The sequence below is a fragment of the Drosophila innubila genome (assembly GCF_004354385.1).
Source record: "Drosophila innubila isolate TH190305 chromosome 3R unlocalized genomic scaffold, UK_Dinn_1.0 2_E_3R, whole genome shotgun sequence".
Classification (NCBI taxonomy): Eukaryota; Metazoa; Arthropoda; class Insecta; order Diptera; family Drosophilidae; genus Drosophila; species Drosophila innubila.
Window position 1 is genome coordinate 24,938,685 of NW_022995380.1, and position 17,767 is coordinate 24,956,451.

At 29.6% G+C, this 17,767-nt stretch overlaps 1 protein-coding gene across 21 annotated transcripts in view; it reads left to right on the forward strand.

Annotated features, from left to right (window-relative positions):
* Positions 1 to 17,767, forward strand: part of LOC117792356 (calcium-activated potassium channel slowpoke) — a 44,660-nt gene that overhangs the window by 6,936 nt on the left and 19,957 nt on the right. For 8 of the 21 annotated variants that reach the window (XM_034632449.1, XM_034632457.1, XM_034632451.1 and 5 more), the window contains 7 exons: positions 122 to 280; positions 432 to 543; positions 862 to 1,013; positions 1,376 to 1,543; positions 2,894 to 2,985; positions 13,488 to 13,598; positions 15,809 to 15,914. In XM_034632449.1, the coding sequence (XP_034488340.1) occupies positions 122 to 280; positions 432 to 543; positions 862 to 1,013; positions 1,376 to 1,543; positions 2,894 to 2,985; positions 13,488 to 13,598; positions 15,809 to 15,914 (900 nt within the window). Of the gene's footprint in view, positions 1 to 121; positions 281 to 431; positions 544 to 861; positions 1,014 to 1,375; positions 1,544 to 2,893; positions 2,986 to 5,253; positions 5,346 to 8,537; positions 8,630 to 13,487; positions 13,599 to 14,030; positions 14,137 to 15,808; positions 15,915 to 17,767 lie in introns of all 21 variants that reach the window. The other 13 variants (XM_034632456.1, XM_034632455.1, XM_034632443.1 and 10 more) reach the window with 5 other exon arrangements.

The window sequence follows — 17,767 nt, forward strand, 5'->3', positions numbered from 1 at the left end:
TCTATTAGTAATAAGTATTTCAACAGAAATTTGATTAAATATGTTTGGTTAAACTAAGCATAACTTTTAATGTATTTTAATTCTAATTCATTTGATAATATTTCAATTTTTTCATTTGCAGGTCGTACTCGTATTTATACTCAGCATTGCATCTCTCATTATATACTTTGTTGATGCATCTAGCGAAGAAGTCGAAAGATGCCAAAAATGGAGTAATAACATTACTCAACAGATCGATCTCGCATTCAATATATTTTTTATGGTTTACTTTTTTATACGAGTAAGTTGCACACCAGTTTAAACACATTTTCATTTCTATATTTTATGTGAAAAAGCAATTGGTTGAGCTTTTTATGTTTAATCAGTTTGCAGTTCTGTTTAACAAATTCTTAAATATTATTGTGTTTTTTCCATTAACAATTTTATTACAGTTCATAGCGGCGTCCGATAAGCTTTGGTTTATGTTAGAAATGTACAGTTTTGTAGATTATTTTACAATACCCCCGTCCTTCGTATCAATATATTTAGATCGAACATGGATCGGTAAGCGCAAAAATCATACAATTAAATTATTCTAATTGAAAATTCTAAAAATGTAATGCATACAAATCGGTAACAAGATCAAAGATCAAAGATTCCTCATTCTACATAAAACTACACACAATGTTTAATTTTTGCAATTTTTATACATAACATATTTACAATAAATACGTGCCCCGATCGATTTGTATGCATGCAATGTGCTTTACTCTACATATAATGCATGCACATACATGGTAGGAATATGCGTGTATGTGTATGATATGTATGTATATGTGCGGCAAGTATAATATATCATGAATGTATGTATATCATAAACAGGTCTTCGATTTCTTCGAGCGCTACGTCTCATGACTGTTCCAGATATTTTACAATATTTAAACGTACTAAAAACATCGAGCTCAATTCGCTTGGCTCAACTAGTATCAATTTTTATATCCGTGTGGTTAACAGCAGCGGGCATTATACATCTGGTATGTAGACACACACAAACTAACACACACTCACACATACAAACACAATACTTAACACACAAATAAACACACTCAGTGTTATGCGAGACGCGCGTCTTCCAGCCGACTTTGTGACAGATTTGCAGCGTGTGCTTGAAGCCAGTTAACATATTACGCATACGCCGCGTTGCAGTCTGCTACAAAGGATTTGCTGGGTTATTTTTGGAGGGCGTGCGTCCCATCTTGATTTCTTCTTCATTATTATTTTTCGTTTGTAAGTGTCCAATGGCATAGAGATTGAAAAATGTGCATTTCGAATTGTCGCTGATGCGTGTTTGTTTTTTTGCAATTGAAAATTGCAATTGCATTTACTTAAAATTTAGCTGGAGAACTCTGGCGATCCGCTGGATTTTAATAATGCTCATCGTTTATCCTATTGGACCTGTGTCTATTTCCTAATTGTGACCATGTCAACGGTAGGATATGGTGACGTTTACTGTGAGACTGTCTTAGGAAGAACATTTCTCGTGTTCTTTCTGCTCGTCGGCTTGGTAAGTTAAATATACAAAAACATAAAAGAAAAAAAAAAACAATCAACAAAAATACACAAAACATATTTATATAGCAACAAAATGTACTACAACAATATCAAGTTCTCTTTTAGTTACATAGAGAAATGTTTCCTCTATTTTTTTTGTCTATCTCTCTCTCCCCCTCGCGCTCTTTCTGTCTCGCCCTCTTTACATCGAGACCCATTGAGCATAGGCCAAGGAAACAGCGGGGTTCGCAGTGCGAAAAATGTGTGAATGATTTAAGTTTTGGTTGTTTTGCCAAATGTACTTAGAACAGTTATGCTCAAAAACTAGCTTACTTATATTTACAAAGTACCCAAGTAAATACATCCCAAAGAACCTCCAAAGTAGCGAAAAGTACCGAGTGTAGCACTTAACATTTAACTCAAACCTTAACTCGTATCAAGCGTTGTCCTTCTAAGTACTACATACAAACAAATTACAGTTCGATTAATAGCATAAGGATTTATACTATATACTCGTACTATTATTCATTTAATGTGTTATCAAATCGTATTTATGAAATATGCTACGTTTATGTAAATACATAGAACGACTTAATAACGATGCACCATTTTGATTATTGATTATACTTAATTCAAAGTTTAGTTTTGAGAGTCAGTTTTGATTTATATACGTTCATCTAAGTTTCGTTAGCTTCTCATCCCCTTCAGTAAATAAGCTTAACGCGTCCCAACTTGCGGTTAACTTTAGTCACTCAAACTATTTGATCTATTTTAATCATGCACACACTGAGAACATCTACATACTTACTCGAGCAGCAGCTGGTAGATGATTCATTTATTTATTTCTTTCCTTATAAATCGAACCGAATGCATGCAGTTCTCAATTTTTTTTTAATGTTTCAATTTTTCAATTTGCCTTTTTTTTTTTGTAACCAAGAAAAAAAAAAGATAACTTGTAGACACCGACACAGACACCACAGATACACTGACTACAGGAAATAATAAATACAAGCAGGCTAGTCAGACAGTTAGGCTATCCAATCCAAATCATAAATACCTGCATATAATCAATGTTCGTTCTTTGCATGATTTAATGCTGGCTGCAGTAAATTTGATTTATAAATTAACAAAAAAACCAAAACAAAATTAAACTAAAATGCTTTTAGATACGTGTATAAGTACTTATGCAGATTTTTAAGTATTATAAAATTGTCTCCTGGTGTGATTGTCTAAGACTCACTTCGTACCCAATTAAACAGGAGCTAAGACGACACAACCAATAAATAATCACTTATTATTTAACAATAATTAAATAAACTTGTTAATGTTTGCTGTATTCTCGTATATATGTGGAATATTTTAGGCAATGTTTGCCAGCAGTATACCGGAAATAATTGAACTCGTTGGTAGTGGCAATAAATATGGCGGTGAACTCAAAAGAGAACACGGAAAGAGGTAGTCTATAACATTCCATAAATGCAATAAAAAAAAAAACATAACAACATCACATTTAAATTGATATAAATAACTATAAATAAAAGGTAACAAAAAATACCAATCAAATAATATCAAAGCATATACAACTGATGATCTGAGGGATCTAAAGATCCTTAGCTTACTCCAATTAAAGTGTAGGAAATTGTCAGATGACAAATGTGAAATGTTTTTCAGTTGTTCTTAGTTTTTGTTCTAGCAGAAAACTTAAATATTCTTACTTATTTAAATAATCTACAATATATAATAAATAAAAATTCTTATGCAGAATTGAATTGAATCAGTGGTCAAGGTCTTAACAATTCTGTCTATTCTCTTAGCAACGTTAAATAAACGTTAAAATAATTTACCATTCAAACACAATCTACAATCTAATTAATGATTAGTATTGAATAGTTTAATATGTACTCAATTATCAAATTACACATTTACTTAGTCTGTTACCCTTTTGTTTTGTTTTCATTTACCAAATGAATTTGTATTTTGGTAACTCGCATACGAAATTGACTGTTGACTGTCATGCAAAGTTATATTAATATCTTTACATTCATATCAAATGTAGCTACAGTCAACTCTGGTTAATTAATTCATACATACAAATATATCTTTTATATTTTTCAATAAGTATTCCAAAAAAAAAAACATAAAAATTATTATCATTGCGTGAAGCTCTGATAAATCATAAATCGAGTAATAAAGTAAAGTACAATATTATTATTTCTATTTAAACTATAATTCGAATATTCTTTTAATTATGGTACCTTTCCAAGAGATCAGTGAATCGCATACTGAATTAAGTCTTTTTTCAATTTGTATTTTGTTTTTTATTTAGTTAAGTTTGTTATTATTTAACAATTCTTTCGATAATCACGTTATAGACGTGCATTTTCTCGAATATCCTGTTTGTTTTTGTATTTTTAGTTCATTTTTTTATATACTTTGCAATGCTTTCAACGTTTCTCGTATTAACACCAAACAGCCTACACAATATGCGTTTTATTTCTATTTGCAATAGTTAAAGGTTTGTTTTTTTTTCCGACATCTTAAAGCATTTGTGCAAAACAATTAGGCGCATTGTTGTTAATTCACATTAAAAGCATCGGTCACGCATTGCCAAAAAAATACTTTATTGTAACTTAAATTACACTTTTATATCTATTATATTTTCTATTTTGAAGAGAGCAAATAGCAGCTATATTACTCAATCGTATAAATCCATAAAATTAACAGTTTTGTGTCAGTGTCACCGTAACATATTTAAATAGTACATCGATTTTTACCTTTTTGCAATCATTTATTCTTTTAAATTTTTTAAAACTTTTTCCAGAATATGTATCCGATCTAAAATATAAAGCTAATGATTCGATCTCTAAATGTCCGCTTCAAAATTACATGTTGCATAAAAAAAACAAACAACAAAAGATTTTTGAAAATTATAAGTATAAATTTAAAAGAATACTTATTTTGGAATTTATTTTTCATCTTCGGCATATCGAAGTTTCTTTTTAATCAATATCATATCATTGAGTATAAGGCATTAGGTTTTTTGGTTTGGAGCAATATCATAGCATAACATTCAGCACGACACCAAAAATTGAAAAGTACTCGTATCAATCTCTTTTGTATTTAAAATGTCATCACAATAACCCGACAAATTTAAAAGTACTTATAAACCTATGCTTAGTTGAGAAACAACTCGTTTTCTATGCAAACTCCTAGGCAGCCTTTGCACTCTTCGTGTACAGCTGTAAAACTGTAAATTATTAGATCTTTTATTAACAAAAAGTAACTAAAGTAAATATATAGATGCGGTAAAAAGTGAATATCTTTTGCAGAAAATCAAAACTGTACTCGTATTTGTAAAATAATGTACAATTAGTTGTAATTTTGTGAAATGAACTCCGAATTTCTGGACGTGAATATGTTAATTGTGTATATAAACAAGTCTGAATGTGTGAGTGCTGATGTGAATGATTGAGTGATGATCGCTAGAATGTCAGTCTATGTGGAGTGAGTTAACATCTTCTTTTGATTTTATGTTCTGCGTCATTTGCGTGCTCGTCGTCGTCTTAAAGCAAATTATGCAATCTCTTAATTACACCAAAAGAACCAAAGAACACCAAAAAGAAGTTAGACCATACTAATTGTAACTGCAATTGTAACTGAAACTCAACAACTATTTTGGCACTTCTCTCTATTCTAAATGTGTATGTGTGTTGTTGAATTTAGGCTGTGTTCGCTAGTTGGATACCAGAAATCACTGAACTGGCTGCCCAAAGAAGCAAATATGGTGGAGCATATAGCAAGGATCCTAGAAAAAGGTACACGAACACGTTGCTGCCTGTACCACAAAAAAAAAAAAATAAAAATAAAACAGCAAGAAAAAAACAACAAATACAAAAGAAATTAAATAATTAAATAAAGTCAATAACAACCACACAAAACGAAATAAATAAATTACAAAAAGAAAATCTATAAAACAACAATCGCTATCGAATCAAATTAATCTGATTTGTTCTTATATTGCATTCTTACTAAACTTCAGAAAAAGTACAACAACATTTTCAATATCAATTTATTATTATTATTTTGTGTATTTTTTGTGTGTTATTTTTTAGTTGATACTTGACGTCACTTGAATTTGCATAAAAATATCTATACATTTGCCAGGCAACTGCACTCGAAAGAGAAAATGTTAAAAAGCAAAGGAAATGTTGCCAGTTTAAGAATTGTTTTATATTATTTTAATGGCGCAAATCAAGACAAGACTATTAAATATAAACTAACAATATATTCGAATTTTCCAAAAGGCATTGGTTTCTTGGTGGCATGTGTAAGAAGAGAGAGAAGATCTTGTTCTCTGAACATAAGCTAAAGATTAAAATGTGTAATTTGTTTGTCAATTCCTTCTGTAAATTTTGTTGACATTAAATATTTTAAAATATGATACATGCTACATACAAATTATCCTGATTTTTTTATTAACGTTTAGCTTGTCTTTATTTTTGTGTGCAAATTCATATGGCTTATTCGTACTCGTATATTAGCTAGAGAAATAAACGATCAATGTGTGCCAAAAATTTCGAAATAACAGTGGCTAATCAATATTTAATCATTTTGCATTGTTGATTTTAAATGTTCACACGTTTAACATACTCGTCACATGTTATTAAAAGTATTTAAAATATAAATAGCGCCTGGCGGATATGCAACACATTTTGTCTGCGCACATTTTTAAAAGTGGCAACAACTAACAAAATTCATTCTGTAGAGAGCAAAACGGCATTTCCTTATTAACACCATGACAACAGCCACTGCTACGACTCGAACTTTATCTACTATACATATATTTGTATGTAGTTTTCCTTTTCAAACGTAATTCATTTCTTCATTTTGTTGTACTGCATAACTCGAAGCATGCATCTTTTGACATTGGTTAGCATAATTTCGAAATTGATTGCAAACAAGCCAACAGAGCAAACAGTCAAACACGTCCACACACACACACACATTAACGCACACTTTTATGAATAACATATTTGCTTTGCTTAACTCATTTTAGAGGACAATTTACAGAAGGTTTTGAATTTCTTGTGTGTAAGAGAAATCAATGAATTTTTCCCAATCTGATGACACAATGGGCCATACTCCTAAAATGTCGTATATTAAAAAAGTTTTGAAAAAACTTACAATACAATCAATACAATAGTTCTTTAAATATTTGAACAATAGTTACAGATATATGAGCCTATTTGTACTTTGAATATATTTAAATATTCATAGAGAATAGGAATTGCGTTGTCTTTTCCCATTAATTTTGTTATAATTATCGCGGTTTTTTATGCAACTTCAGCAGAGTCAATTTATGACAAATTAGTAGTTTTTATTAATTTTAGTTTGTCCCGCTTTTGAACCAAATAGCTTTTTTCCTCAGTTTGGTTTTTGAACTTATCAGAAACAAAAAAATAAATAAGAAGATGCATAACATTGAATTGTTTGTTGGTTTGTTTGTTGGAACACACACCAAGTTGCTGCTTTAGTTCTGTATTGTTTTTTTTTTCTATGAACATAAAATTTATTCCAAGTTTTTTACAAGTTTATTGATTCTAATTAATACATACATAAACAAATGCAGTAGAAACTATTTTGCAATTTTATCCACTACTTAATACATAATTATTATATTGAATTCACTTGTAATTACATACATATACTATACAAAATACTACATGTATGGTATGTAAGCCATACTAAAAACATATTACACCTATACTTAATCTCATCAATCTAATTAAATTAAATTAAAGTCGTTTATTTGCTTGCACCTACTTAGTATGCCGCAGCCACGCATATACGAGTAAGAAAACAGCGCGAAAAGCGCACTTTCAAATTTAAATTCTTAATTAATGAAGATATACAAATGATTTGTTATCAGTAACAGTTGCAGTATCTGTTTAATCGTTATCAGTATCAGCATCATGACAATACATTATTTGAAACACATTCCCAATTCCTCCCAAAAAAGTGTAGACTCTCACGCACATCATACAAAGATACAACAGTATTGTTTGTTAACCTGATAGATAGATGAAACAAAGCACATTAAAGCCAACATAATAAGCCACCGTACCTTATCGTAGTCTGTAGCTTTCAACAGTTTCTGTTGTCTATAGTGTAAAAATCGCACACACAACATCAAGATCAAGTCAAAATCGATTTGCTTTGATGTGTGTACAAGTATAATTGGCCTCATTTTCCTTACGGGCATTTGGTTTTTATCTCATTCGTTAAGTACTTAATATACATATAAATACATATGCTCGTGTACAATTATCGATTTATAATTTACCGTAGCCAACACACGTACCCCCAAGAAATCGAAAGCCTACAGCAAAATTTATATACTTTCACTACACATGTGTTTACTATAAACAATTTGCAAAAACAATTACAACAAAATAGATCCAGACTGTTAAAATGGTTGGTTGATTTGTGAAGAAAGTAAGAAAATGTATTTTTCTTTAGTTCAATTCAATTAAAATACCATTTTTACATTTTTCGTTCTGTAAAAGTATGTTTTATGATTTCCCGCATTTAGAAGTTTAAGTTGATACAACAACAACAATGTGGTGTCTTGCGTTCCGCGTATGAAGAAACAAGCACTAAAATACAGCAACAATATAAAAAGATCAATTCTAACTTTCTACAGGCAAAGCGTTGTTTACGTCGTCGAATTACTTAGCATACTTCTAGGAGTACAACTGTTATATGCAACTGTTATACATATACCAACGCGTGTGCAGGTTCAGGTTCTAGTCGTTAATCGTTATTCCACTCTGTCTCTCTCCTTGTCTCTTTCCCTGGCGCTCTCTGAACTTCGTCATACTAAGTTGTTTATTTTTTTTTGTTTTATTTATACCAATTTATTAAAAAAAAGTAATAAAAAGAATACAAAAAAAAAAGAAAAACGAAAAATACTTCACTATCATCATTATCTTTCATACTGTAAACAGGCTATTTTTGCAAGTTGTATACCTGAGATTATAGACTTGATTGGAACAAGAGCCAAATATGGGGGCACATTAAAAAATGAAAAAGGGCGAAGGTGAGACAAACTAAATTTTCTTACAATCAAAAGACAAATAAATAATCAACAACTGATTTTTAAAAATTATATAAACAACCAGACTACTTACAACCATAAAAAAATCAAACTTAAATTTAAGTCAAAAATCACTTAAATCGTTTAATAAACTAATGTCTTCGTTTCTGAATCAAATCAAAATGAAATTTCTGCAAATAACAAAATGAAAGAAAAAAAAAATAATAAAAACTACCCAGTAATCAAATCATAATATTGTGCAGTGTTTACTTTTACTTTGCGCTTCATTCATATAAATCCTTTTCAAGTGGAAATGTAGCTGAAATTTGATTTTGATTTTCAAAACTACTTACAAACAATCAAATACAATACAATAATTACATACACTTATGTATACAAAAGCCCAACACATACTAACTACATACTAATACAAAGCCTCACAAAACACGGCTGACTATTAAGCATAGCCAAAAAGCCAATAAAACTCCGAATAAAACTCATATGCCATGAGCAACGTTGCAAACACAACATTTTAACTACCTATCCAGAAAAACAATCAATCCATCAATCACCAGCTCAATACCGAAAACGAAATTCAGAACATTCGATCAATCACACATGAACACAAGAATCCTCACAACAAAAATGCCTCACAAAGAAAATTTAACAAAATTACAAATGCAAAAGCAAGAATCAACGATATATTTAACACAGAATAAAAAAAAAAATACTTGAATTTTTAGTTCTCAACAAAACTCATTTTGTATTGATCTTTGGATTAATTTTGGTTTCCTTTCTTTATTCACTTTATATTCAAATTAATTAATGATGGCGTTACTTAGTACGCCATTTAAAGTTTCCATCCAATGTCAGTGTCGCCATTTATTTTTATTCTATTTTAAAGGCTCGCCACATCGATTTAATTTATATGATTTGATTTAAATTGGCATTTTGAGAACTATTAAAACCTCTTCCAAAAAAAAAAAAATATAAACAAACAAATACTGTATCGTACTTAAAACTGTTCTGAGTGTAAAATGTGCGTACTCTTAACTATCAAAAACTATATTGTTGTAAGTTTAATACATTCTAATTGATCGTCAAATTATCAACCTACTCTTCTGCTACTTTCTGCTCTTTATAAATACATACATTGTATCGTATATCTTGCTCTAAATTCTTTATTATTTAATTTCTTTAGTTTCTCAGCGCTTATTCTTAGCGCAGGTTCTGCACGTTTTCAGTTCCATATTTTCAGTTGATTGGAAAAACAAATCTCTTTCTACTGAGCTAATCAGCTAAAAATCTTAGGACCTTGGGGTCTCTCTTGGGGGTGGTATCAATATAATTGGAAAAGTGAATAAAAGAAAGCCCTTACAAATCTTACTTTGATTCTATTCGTTTTGTATGCCATCATCCTAGTCATTTTGCATTTGTATTAGCCCTTGAAGAATCAGTGATTGGTGTTTAATATTGTGTTACATATTCGTATTTGTCTATATAGTCCTTGATATCGAAGTCGTAATTCGTATATATATATATGTATATTATGCAAATCAATTTTAAACGATTAAATATTTAACGATAATAACTCATATTATAATGTTCCATAAACAACAAATTTTATACGTAAATATTAGAAAATGCATAAAAACATGTACACACACATACTATACCATTTGTCGTTTGATTATGAAAAAAGAAGAAATAGAAAGTAATTTCTCAATATGTATGAGAGTTTTGAAAACCGGAAAACTTGTAAGTAACGCAGCTTTCGGCTTTAAAGAAGTTTTTCAGAAATATTTAATACTGCTATATTTTTGATTAGCCCGTAAAGTTTCAAAAAAACATCAGTAGATACCGTTAAAGCTCCGATCAAATCTTAAAGCTGCAATTGTCTAGCCATGCATTTGATTTGTTTGTTAATCATGTGGCATTAAAAAACTTGAATATGTGTGTGTAACATATTTAAAAAAAAAAAATAAAAATATAAAAGATACTAATGAAGCTCATATATATACAAACCATATATATTACTTTTATTCTCTGTCTACTCGACTGTCTCTTTCTCTTACTTTCCCTCTCTCAATTATCAGATACTACTACTAATCAATGTTGTAGTTCTTGACAAATTTGTATTTATATTTTCCGCTATATAATCAATTTCATAAAGTATTTGAATTTCCTGTTTTCGTATCTCTTTGGTTTTCGTTTTGTTTTTATCGTTAACTGCTCTTTCTCTATTTTATTCTTATAAACAATTACCTCTATAAAGACATGTTACAATCAATAAATAAATGAATTGGCGCTTATAACAAGACCATACACAATTAAAGATAAACATCAATCACATATTTGCAATGAATTACGGATCATTGTTATACGTAAACCTGCTAATCGGTACATAACTCTATGTGTTGTGAATGGATGCGACCAACAATTGAATTGATTTGATTCGGATCCCAACCAAATGGAATTGACATTGATTATACTTTTGCACTTTTAGTTGACGTTTTAGAATCAGATCAAAGTGTCATCCCTTAGGTTGCCTTTGACATAGTTTTGAGATGTGTGATCAATGGCACTGAAAGTATACACCATGCTACAAGTGTTTAGAATTAGGTGAGTGCAGTTTCAGGAGTTCGCTGCCAACGACACCGCAAAAAGTTACACAATCCGTAACGATCGGTAAACACATTCCCACTGCAGATTCCGTATCCTTCCAATACACAAAACATTACGTTCTCTTTTTTTCTGTTACATTTTCAAACTCTCAACCTTCCTTACCTACTTCGAAAAATTCACATATTTATTTTGGTTTCTCAACATTTTACCTAGCCGCCACATTCAAACCATTCATTGCACATTTGAATCTAGGATTCATTATGTTGGAAAATCAACATAAACATTTGATAAATGAACATTTATTTTTGGTTCTTATTATTCATGTGTATAACATACACATGAGCAGTATTATTATAATTATTATAATAAAAAGAAAAAATAATGAAAATGCGTGGCCAGGCATCAATTTTTAACTTTTCACCAAATTTATTAATTTCGGATGTGATTAAGTTACATTCAAAAAACAGCAACGAAAAATATTACTTATATATAAACTCAGCACATATTTTTTTTTAGAAGCAGTAATACACAAAAAACCAATGCAATTTCAATTACATAGCATATTTGTTAGTTGGTTTGTTTCCTAGTACAAATAATAATAATCACCAAACTTTTGACACTGTTGTTAAAATTATCACTTAATTAGTTTAAATAATTTGCGATGCATCCTACATTCAAAACACATTTACAAGACTTCAAAAACAATCAAAACTTGAAAAAATAGGAAAAGAAAAACTTTTGCATAAATTGTTAAGAGTTGGATTATTATTTTATAATTGTTGAATATCCTCTGAATAATTTATATGGTGCCATATTTATATACTTCAGCTGAAATAAGTAATATATTAAACTGGAACTTCAAATGCATTTCTGTACTTAAAAAATGATATTTCTGACATTGGTTCAATGTGGTAAATTCGTTGGACGATTCTGCAATGTCTATTATACTCGTATGGTACTAAATGAGAGGTTACAACTTTAACATATCTCAGTGATAATAGTATGATGTGATTACAACGGTTTTTCTTTCAAGCACAAACACAACGAATAACACAAACACAAAAGTATGCATGTTTTAATAGATGATGCACCCTACACTTAAAACAATAGGTTATATGAGAATGCCTGCCCGGTTGCCTGAATGCATGCCTGTAATAACATATACATATTTACAAAATACTCGTATATATCCTGAAAAAAAAACCAACTGTAGAATTGGAATGAGATACCTTGTATATATACATATAGTAAAGGCTTATACAATATATATACACAGGTTTGGTAATTGTTGATGCTTTAAACGATGCATGTAAGTTGATTGTTACCAACGGTGTGCGTAGCTAATCTTATGTTAGTAGAACCAATTAATTGTAAACCTTATTGATTAGCGAAGCCAAAGCTGCTTTGTTAATTGTTAATATTATTTGATTTTTAATAATTTTGATTACCTTTTGATTAATATGTGTTCAAACAGATTTCTGGGGTAGCAGACTAAATTTATGCATATTGCAGTATATTTATTTATTTCTTATGATTTTTTGTAAATTTTTATGATTTTGAAATATTTATTTAATATGAAAAATACAAAGTACAATAATTTTATGATTATAATGCTGTTTACTGTTTTAACTATAAAATATAATAACACTGACAAGTTATAATAGTATTGATAATGAAAACGAAACAGTTGATAACCTAATACAAATAATATGAAAATATTAATATATAAATAAATAAGCAAAACATATACACCTGTGTTTGTACACGCAAAACAACACAACTCAACACACACACACACACACTCACATACTCTCACACACGCTATTCATCAAACAAGCGCTTCATAATTGTTCCATAAACACAAAAGTTGACATCCATTTAACATTCATTAAAGTTTTCACTTGATGAATTCAACATTTTTCGGCAAAAGATTTCTATTGATTTAATAAATGAAATTTAAATGTTGTTGCCATGGATATCAGCACACACATGCAGGCACACACACGCACACATCAACATGCATAAATACCAAAACATCTTAAAATCTGCACACTAACACTAATACAGCTAATATACATACTGAGACATGTACACACGGCTTTCTACACTCCGCACATAGATTAAGCCCAATTCTTGCTTTTGATTGAATTAAAACGAATATGAAAAGCATTGTACTAATATATTTCTCTTTATACGACAACAATCTACACACACACACACACACACTCGCTCTTAGACATATTGTGGTATGCGGTCATATAACATACGAATCCGTGTCGCATTTTCTAAAGGACTTTCTGCACGAAGATCGTGAGGATGTCGATGTCGAAGTTGTCTTTTTACATCGGTAAGTTGTCAAACCTTTCTGTGTCAACACCTTTTATGAATATTATTTATTGAGTTTTATTTTATTCGATGTAGAAACCGATCAAATTAGGGCTTAAGCAATATTTAAGCAGACAAAAGTATGTTTTAAGCCTTAAGCAGTTGCCCATAAAAGTATGCTATAGTTTTTGCATTGAACTTGAATTTTTTTAAAAATGCGGCAATTGCTTTCTGCTGAATATCAATATCAATAGAAGGTCTCAATCAGTTAAGTCTATGAGTAAATTAGACCAATGCACATATTTTTAAGTATTGCATTAAATTCACATTAGTTAATATTTAACACAACAATTAAACAAACTTATTTGTTTATTTATATATGTAATTTTTGCCTATATTTTATTTATACAATTATTAACTATATATAATGTAACGTAATGTAAAAAACAAATAGCAAAGAGCCTGACCTGGAGCTAGAAGGACTGCTGAAGCGTCACTATACAACAGTGGCGTTTTTTCAGGGCACAATGATGAACGCAGTCGATCTGGAACGAGTCAAGGTACACAAAAACACTTCAAGGCGCCAAACACAACAACAGCTATGATTGACACACACATACACACTCACACACTCAGAAACAGAGACACATATAAATATATACACACACATACTTACATACAGTACTACATACATATACACAAAGATACTGAAAGATACTGGTCAGTGAAGTATATTTGAATTGAAGAATTGAGTAAAGCGAAGCGAGCTTTAAAAGCATTAAATTGTTAGTCGCGTCACATTGTGAATGTGCTTTGCACATGTATATACCTCAATGTATGTCTGTACATATAAAGTTATATCAACTCGTGCCCCACATAGTTATTTGAGCAATCTGTTGATAGTGTTTCACTTTTAATGCCATCCTCAAGTCCTGCGAGAATAGCTATAACCTATCATAGTTCGAGAGGCTCATTCCAAGTCCGCAGACAATTCTTACGATACACCCTCTGGTTTCTCAATATGCTCGTTCTCACGTTGAATTATGAGTTCTTATTGATTTGTTGCAATTTTTATGTTTAGTTTAATTTTTATCACATTTGCCAGATACTTACTTGCAATATATAGAAGTATTTTCCAAGGAAAACAGCTTATTTTGCAAGATGTTTGCTAAATGTGAAAGCAGATAATATTTTGATTACTTAGGTATATTTTGATATAGTTTTTATAGAAAATCCAAACACTTTAATTTATTCTATTCGATACTCAAATAGTAATTTTTTAATTCGTTCACGTTGGCTTTAAGTACTTAATATATAACCTGCTCAATGGAATGTCCTCTTAGCTGGAATTTTTATTAAAGTTTGAATTTTAACTCTATTTTATTTATAACAATAACCTAGATACCATATTTAAATTTGCATAGTATAAGACTTTAAATATTTCATATTTTTTTCGAGTCACAGCACCTTATGCTTTACATTAAAAATCTTTTCAATTGTCAAGTTAAATTTCTTTTGTATCATACGAATTTCTGAATTACTACTCGTGTTTACATATATGGGTCTGCATATTTATAAAAAAAAAAAAAGCAATTCATATGATTATTAATAATATTTCAATTAGATCTAAGTTTTCGTGAATACAAATGCTTTTCCAAATTTGTATATAATTAACATAAAAGATTATACATACAAATATCTTATTAGCTACTAATTATAGTTAACTTAATATAGTAGTTAAGAATAGTATATTGTTCAGAATTTTAAGTGAAATCAATCGCATACAAGTATATTGGGTCTATAAGTTTTACTTTAATTTTGTGTGCATAACCTTAATATAGATATTTTATTTAGTTTATTTTAAAATAGTTTAAATTATACTGACAATATTTGATGAAATATTTCATAGACTTTCTTGCCGATTGCACATTTAAAATCTATGTGAATAGGCACTATAATTTTTGAATTATTTTTTTTTTCTTTTTCATTTGCATACTCAAACTGCAAAATAATAAAAATAAATGTGATTTAATTGTGATTTTCACATCATAACTACAACGAATACTTATGGTTTGAATACAACCTCATCATCGTTAAACTTTCTACATTGGAACATTCAAAATAACACAATACCACTCTAAAAACTTTGTATTATTTTTCCAAAAAAAAAAAAAAAAAATGAAATAAACAAATATGTACGTCCAATACCTTAATGTCAAAAAAATTCAAAAGTAAACCACCCGATTTGGAACTTGAGGGTTTATTCAAACGTCATTTTACCACCGTGGAATTCTTCCAAGGAACCATTATGAATCCGATTGATCTGCAAAGGGTTAAGGTAAAACATTTCTTTATTTTTATACGTTTCTCTATGTTGGTTATCGTATGTTTATTTTGTTTTTATTTCGAGTCTTTCGTTGACATCTTATTTTGTGCGTGTTTGTCCAACTTTAACTTTAACTTTAACTTCAACCAAACATAACCATAACAAACCAGACAAATAACTTCCTCGGTAACATACATAACGTAACGAACGATATTTATATATACATATATATATTAAAAAATTTTATCTAATATGTATTTATGTAATGTTAATACTATATGTATGTAAATCATAGCAATAAATGTGCTCATTCATGATTGTCGCTTTAGTTCTATGTATGTACATCAACAGGATAATAAAACATTCATTTGTGTATGTACATATGTATCTGTTAGTAATTTGCAACGCGTTAGAAGCCGCAGCATTAGAGTAATAACTTCTGTGTAAATCGACAAACAGTGAAACACACTCTCATCTACACTCACTCAAGATACACTCTATCACCATGCAACACAGATCCACAGATACACTGTATATTGTTGACGTTATTCTGTATGCAAACATTGATCGTGATTCATTATTAGCTTAAGCGGCATAATTTTCAGCAATTTACGTTAATGTTATTTTAAACTAACTTATATATACTTATATATACTATATGTATTTCCGTGCTAAGTATAAAAATGCATATATACCTATTAAAGAAATATTAAGTATTTTGAAAATAGTTTTTTGATAAAAAGTATTTAGGTTTGAATAAACAAATTAAAATACATGTAACCAGGGCTGCAAATAGGATGGTTCGTCTTGTGTAATTCGATATTTAATTTAAAACGGGAGATAATTATTCTGCTAAAAATGGAATTAAACGCATTCAAAACAAATTAAATTAAAAATTATTTTAGTAAAGAATTTAAAGAATTTATTTTCAGGGTCTTTATCAAAAAGATATTTTCCAATTTGCAATTAATTTCTATACATTTTCCGTCAAAATATTTCTGATATAAGTATTAAAATCCTTAACTGGACATTGAAAACCCGGGCTTTAACGGTCTTAATCTTTAGACCTTCGCATCAACTAATTTCCTTTATTTTTGAAGCACAAACTAATCCTGATTACATTTTTTGGGGCTTAAGTTCTATTAACAAAAGCCTAATTCATTACAACTTGTTCAAATTTTCAAAATTTTTTAATGTTTCCGAAGCGAAAAGGCTTAATTGTAGGGAATTAAAAACTTGGAATAATATTTCGATGTGTTAGAAAATAGTCTAGATTAAAATTATTTAAATTAAAATCGAATTAAAGGATTTTGAATCTTAATAATTTACGGCTTATAAATATATAGACATTATTTTAACAATACATTATTACTTTACTGTCAGAATCAAAGATTGAGAGTTTTTCTTAAAATAATATAAGAGAATATTCTGCACAGATTTTAATAAAGGCACTTTGAATACTTTTGTAAATACACACTTGGTAAACATTCAATACGTAACCATAATGTCTAATAAATAGTGGATATGGAATCGATATTGAATATGACCGCATTTTAATCTGCAAACTAAATTAAATTGCCTTTATACAAAGCTTCTATCTCTAAATCAACAAGAACGAGAATAAGAACAATAACGTGAATTGTTGTTGTACGCTATTGTGCTATCTCTTTTGCTTTTCCAATATCTATTGTTTTGCGATAAATAGAAAATGGGAAATGCATGTTGCATGGTAGCTGCGTTGCATGTCACTGTTGATGCTTCTGGCGGCCCAGGAAAGCCGTCAATGGCAAACAGGCTGTAGTGAATTATATATAATCCATTGTTTAATGCCCACTTGAGTTTGGCTCTTTAGTTTGTATATTGTA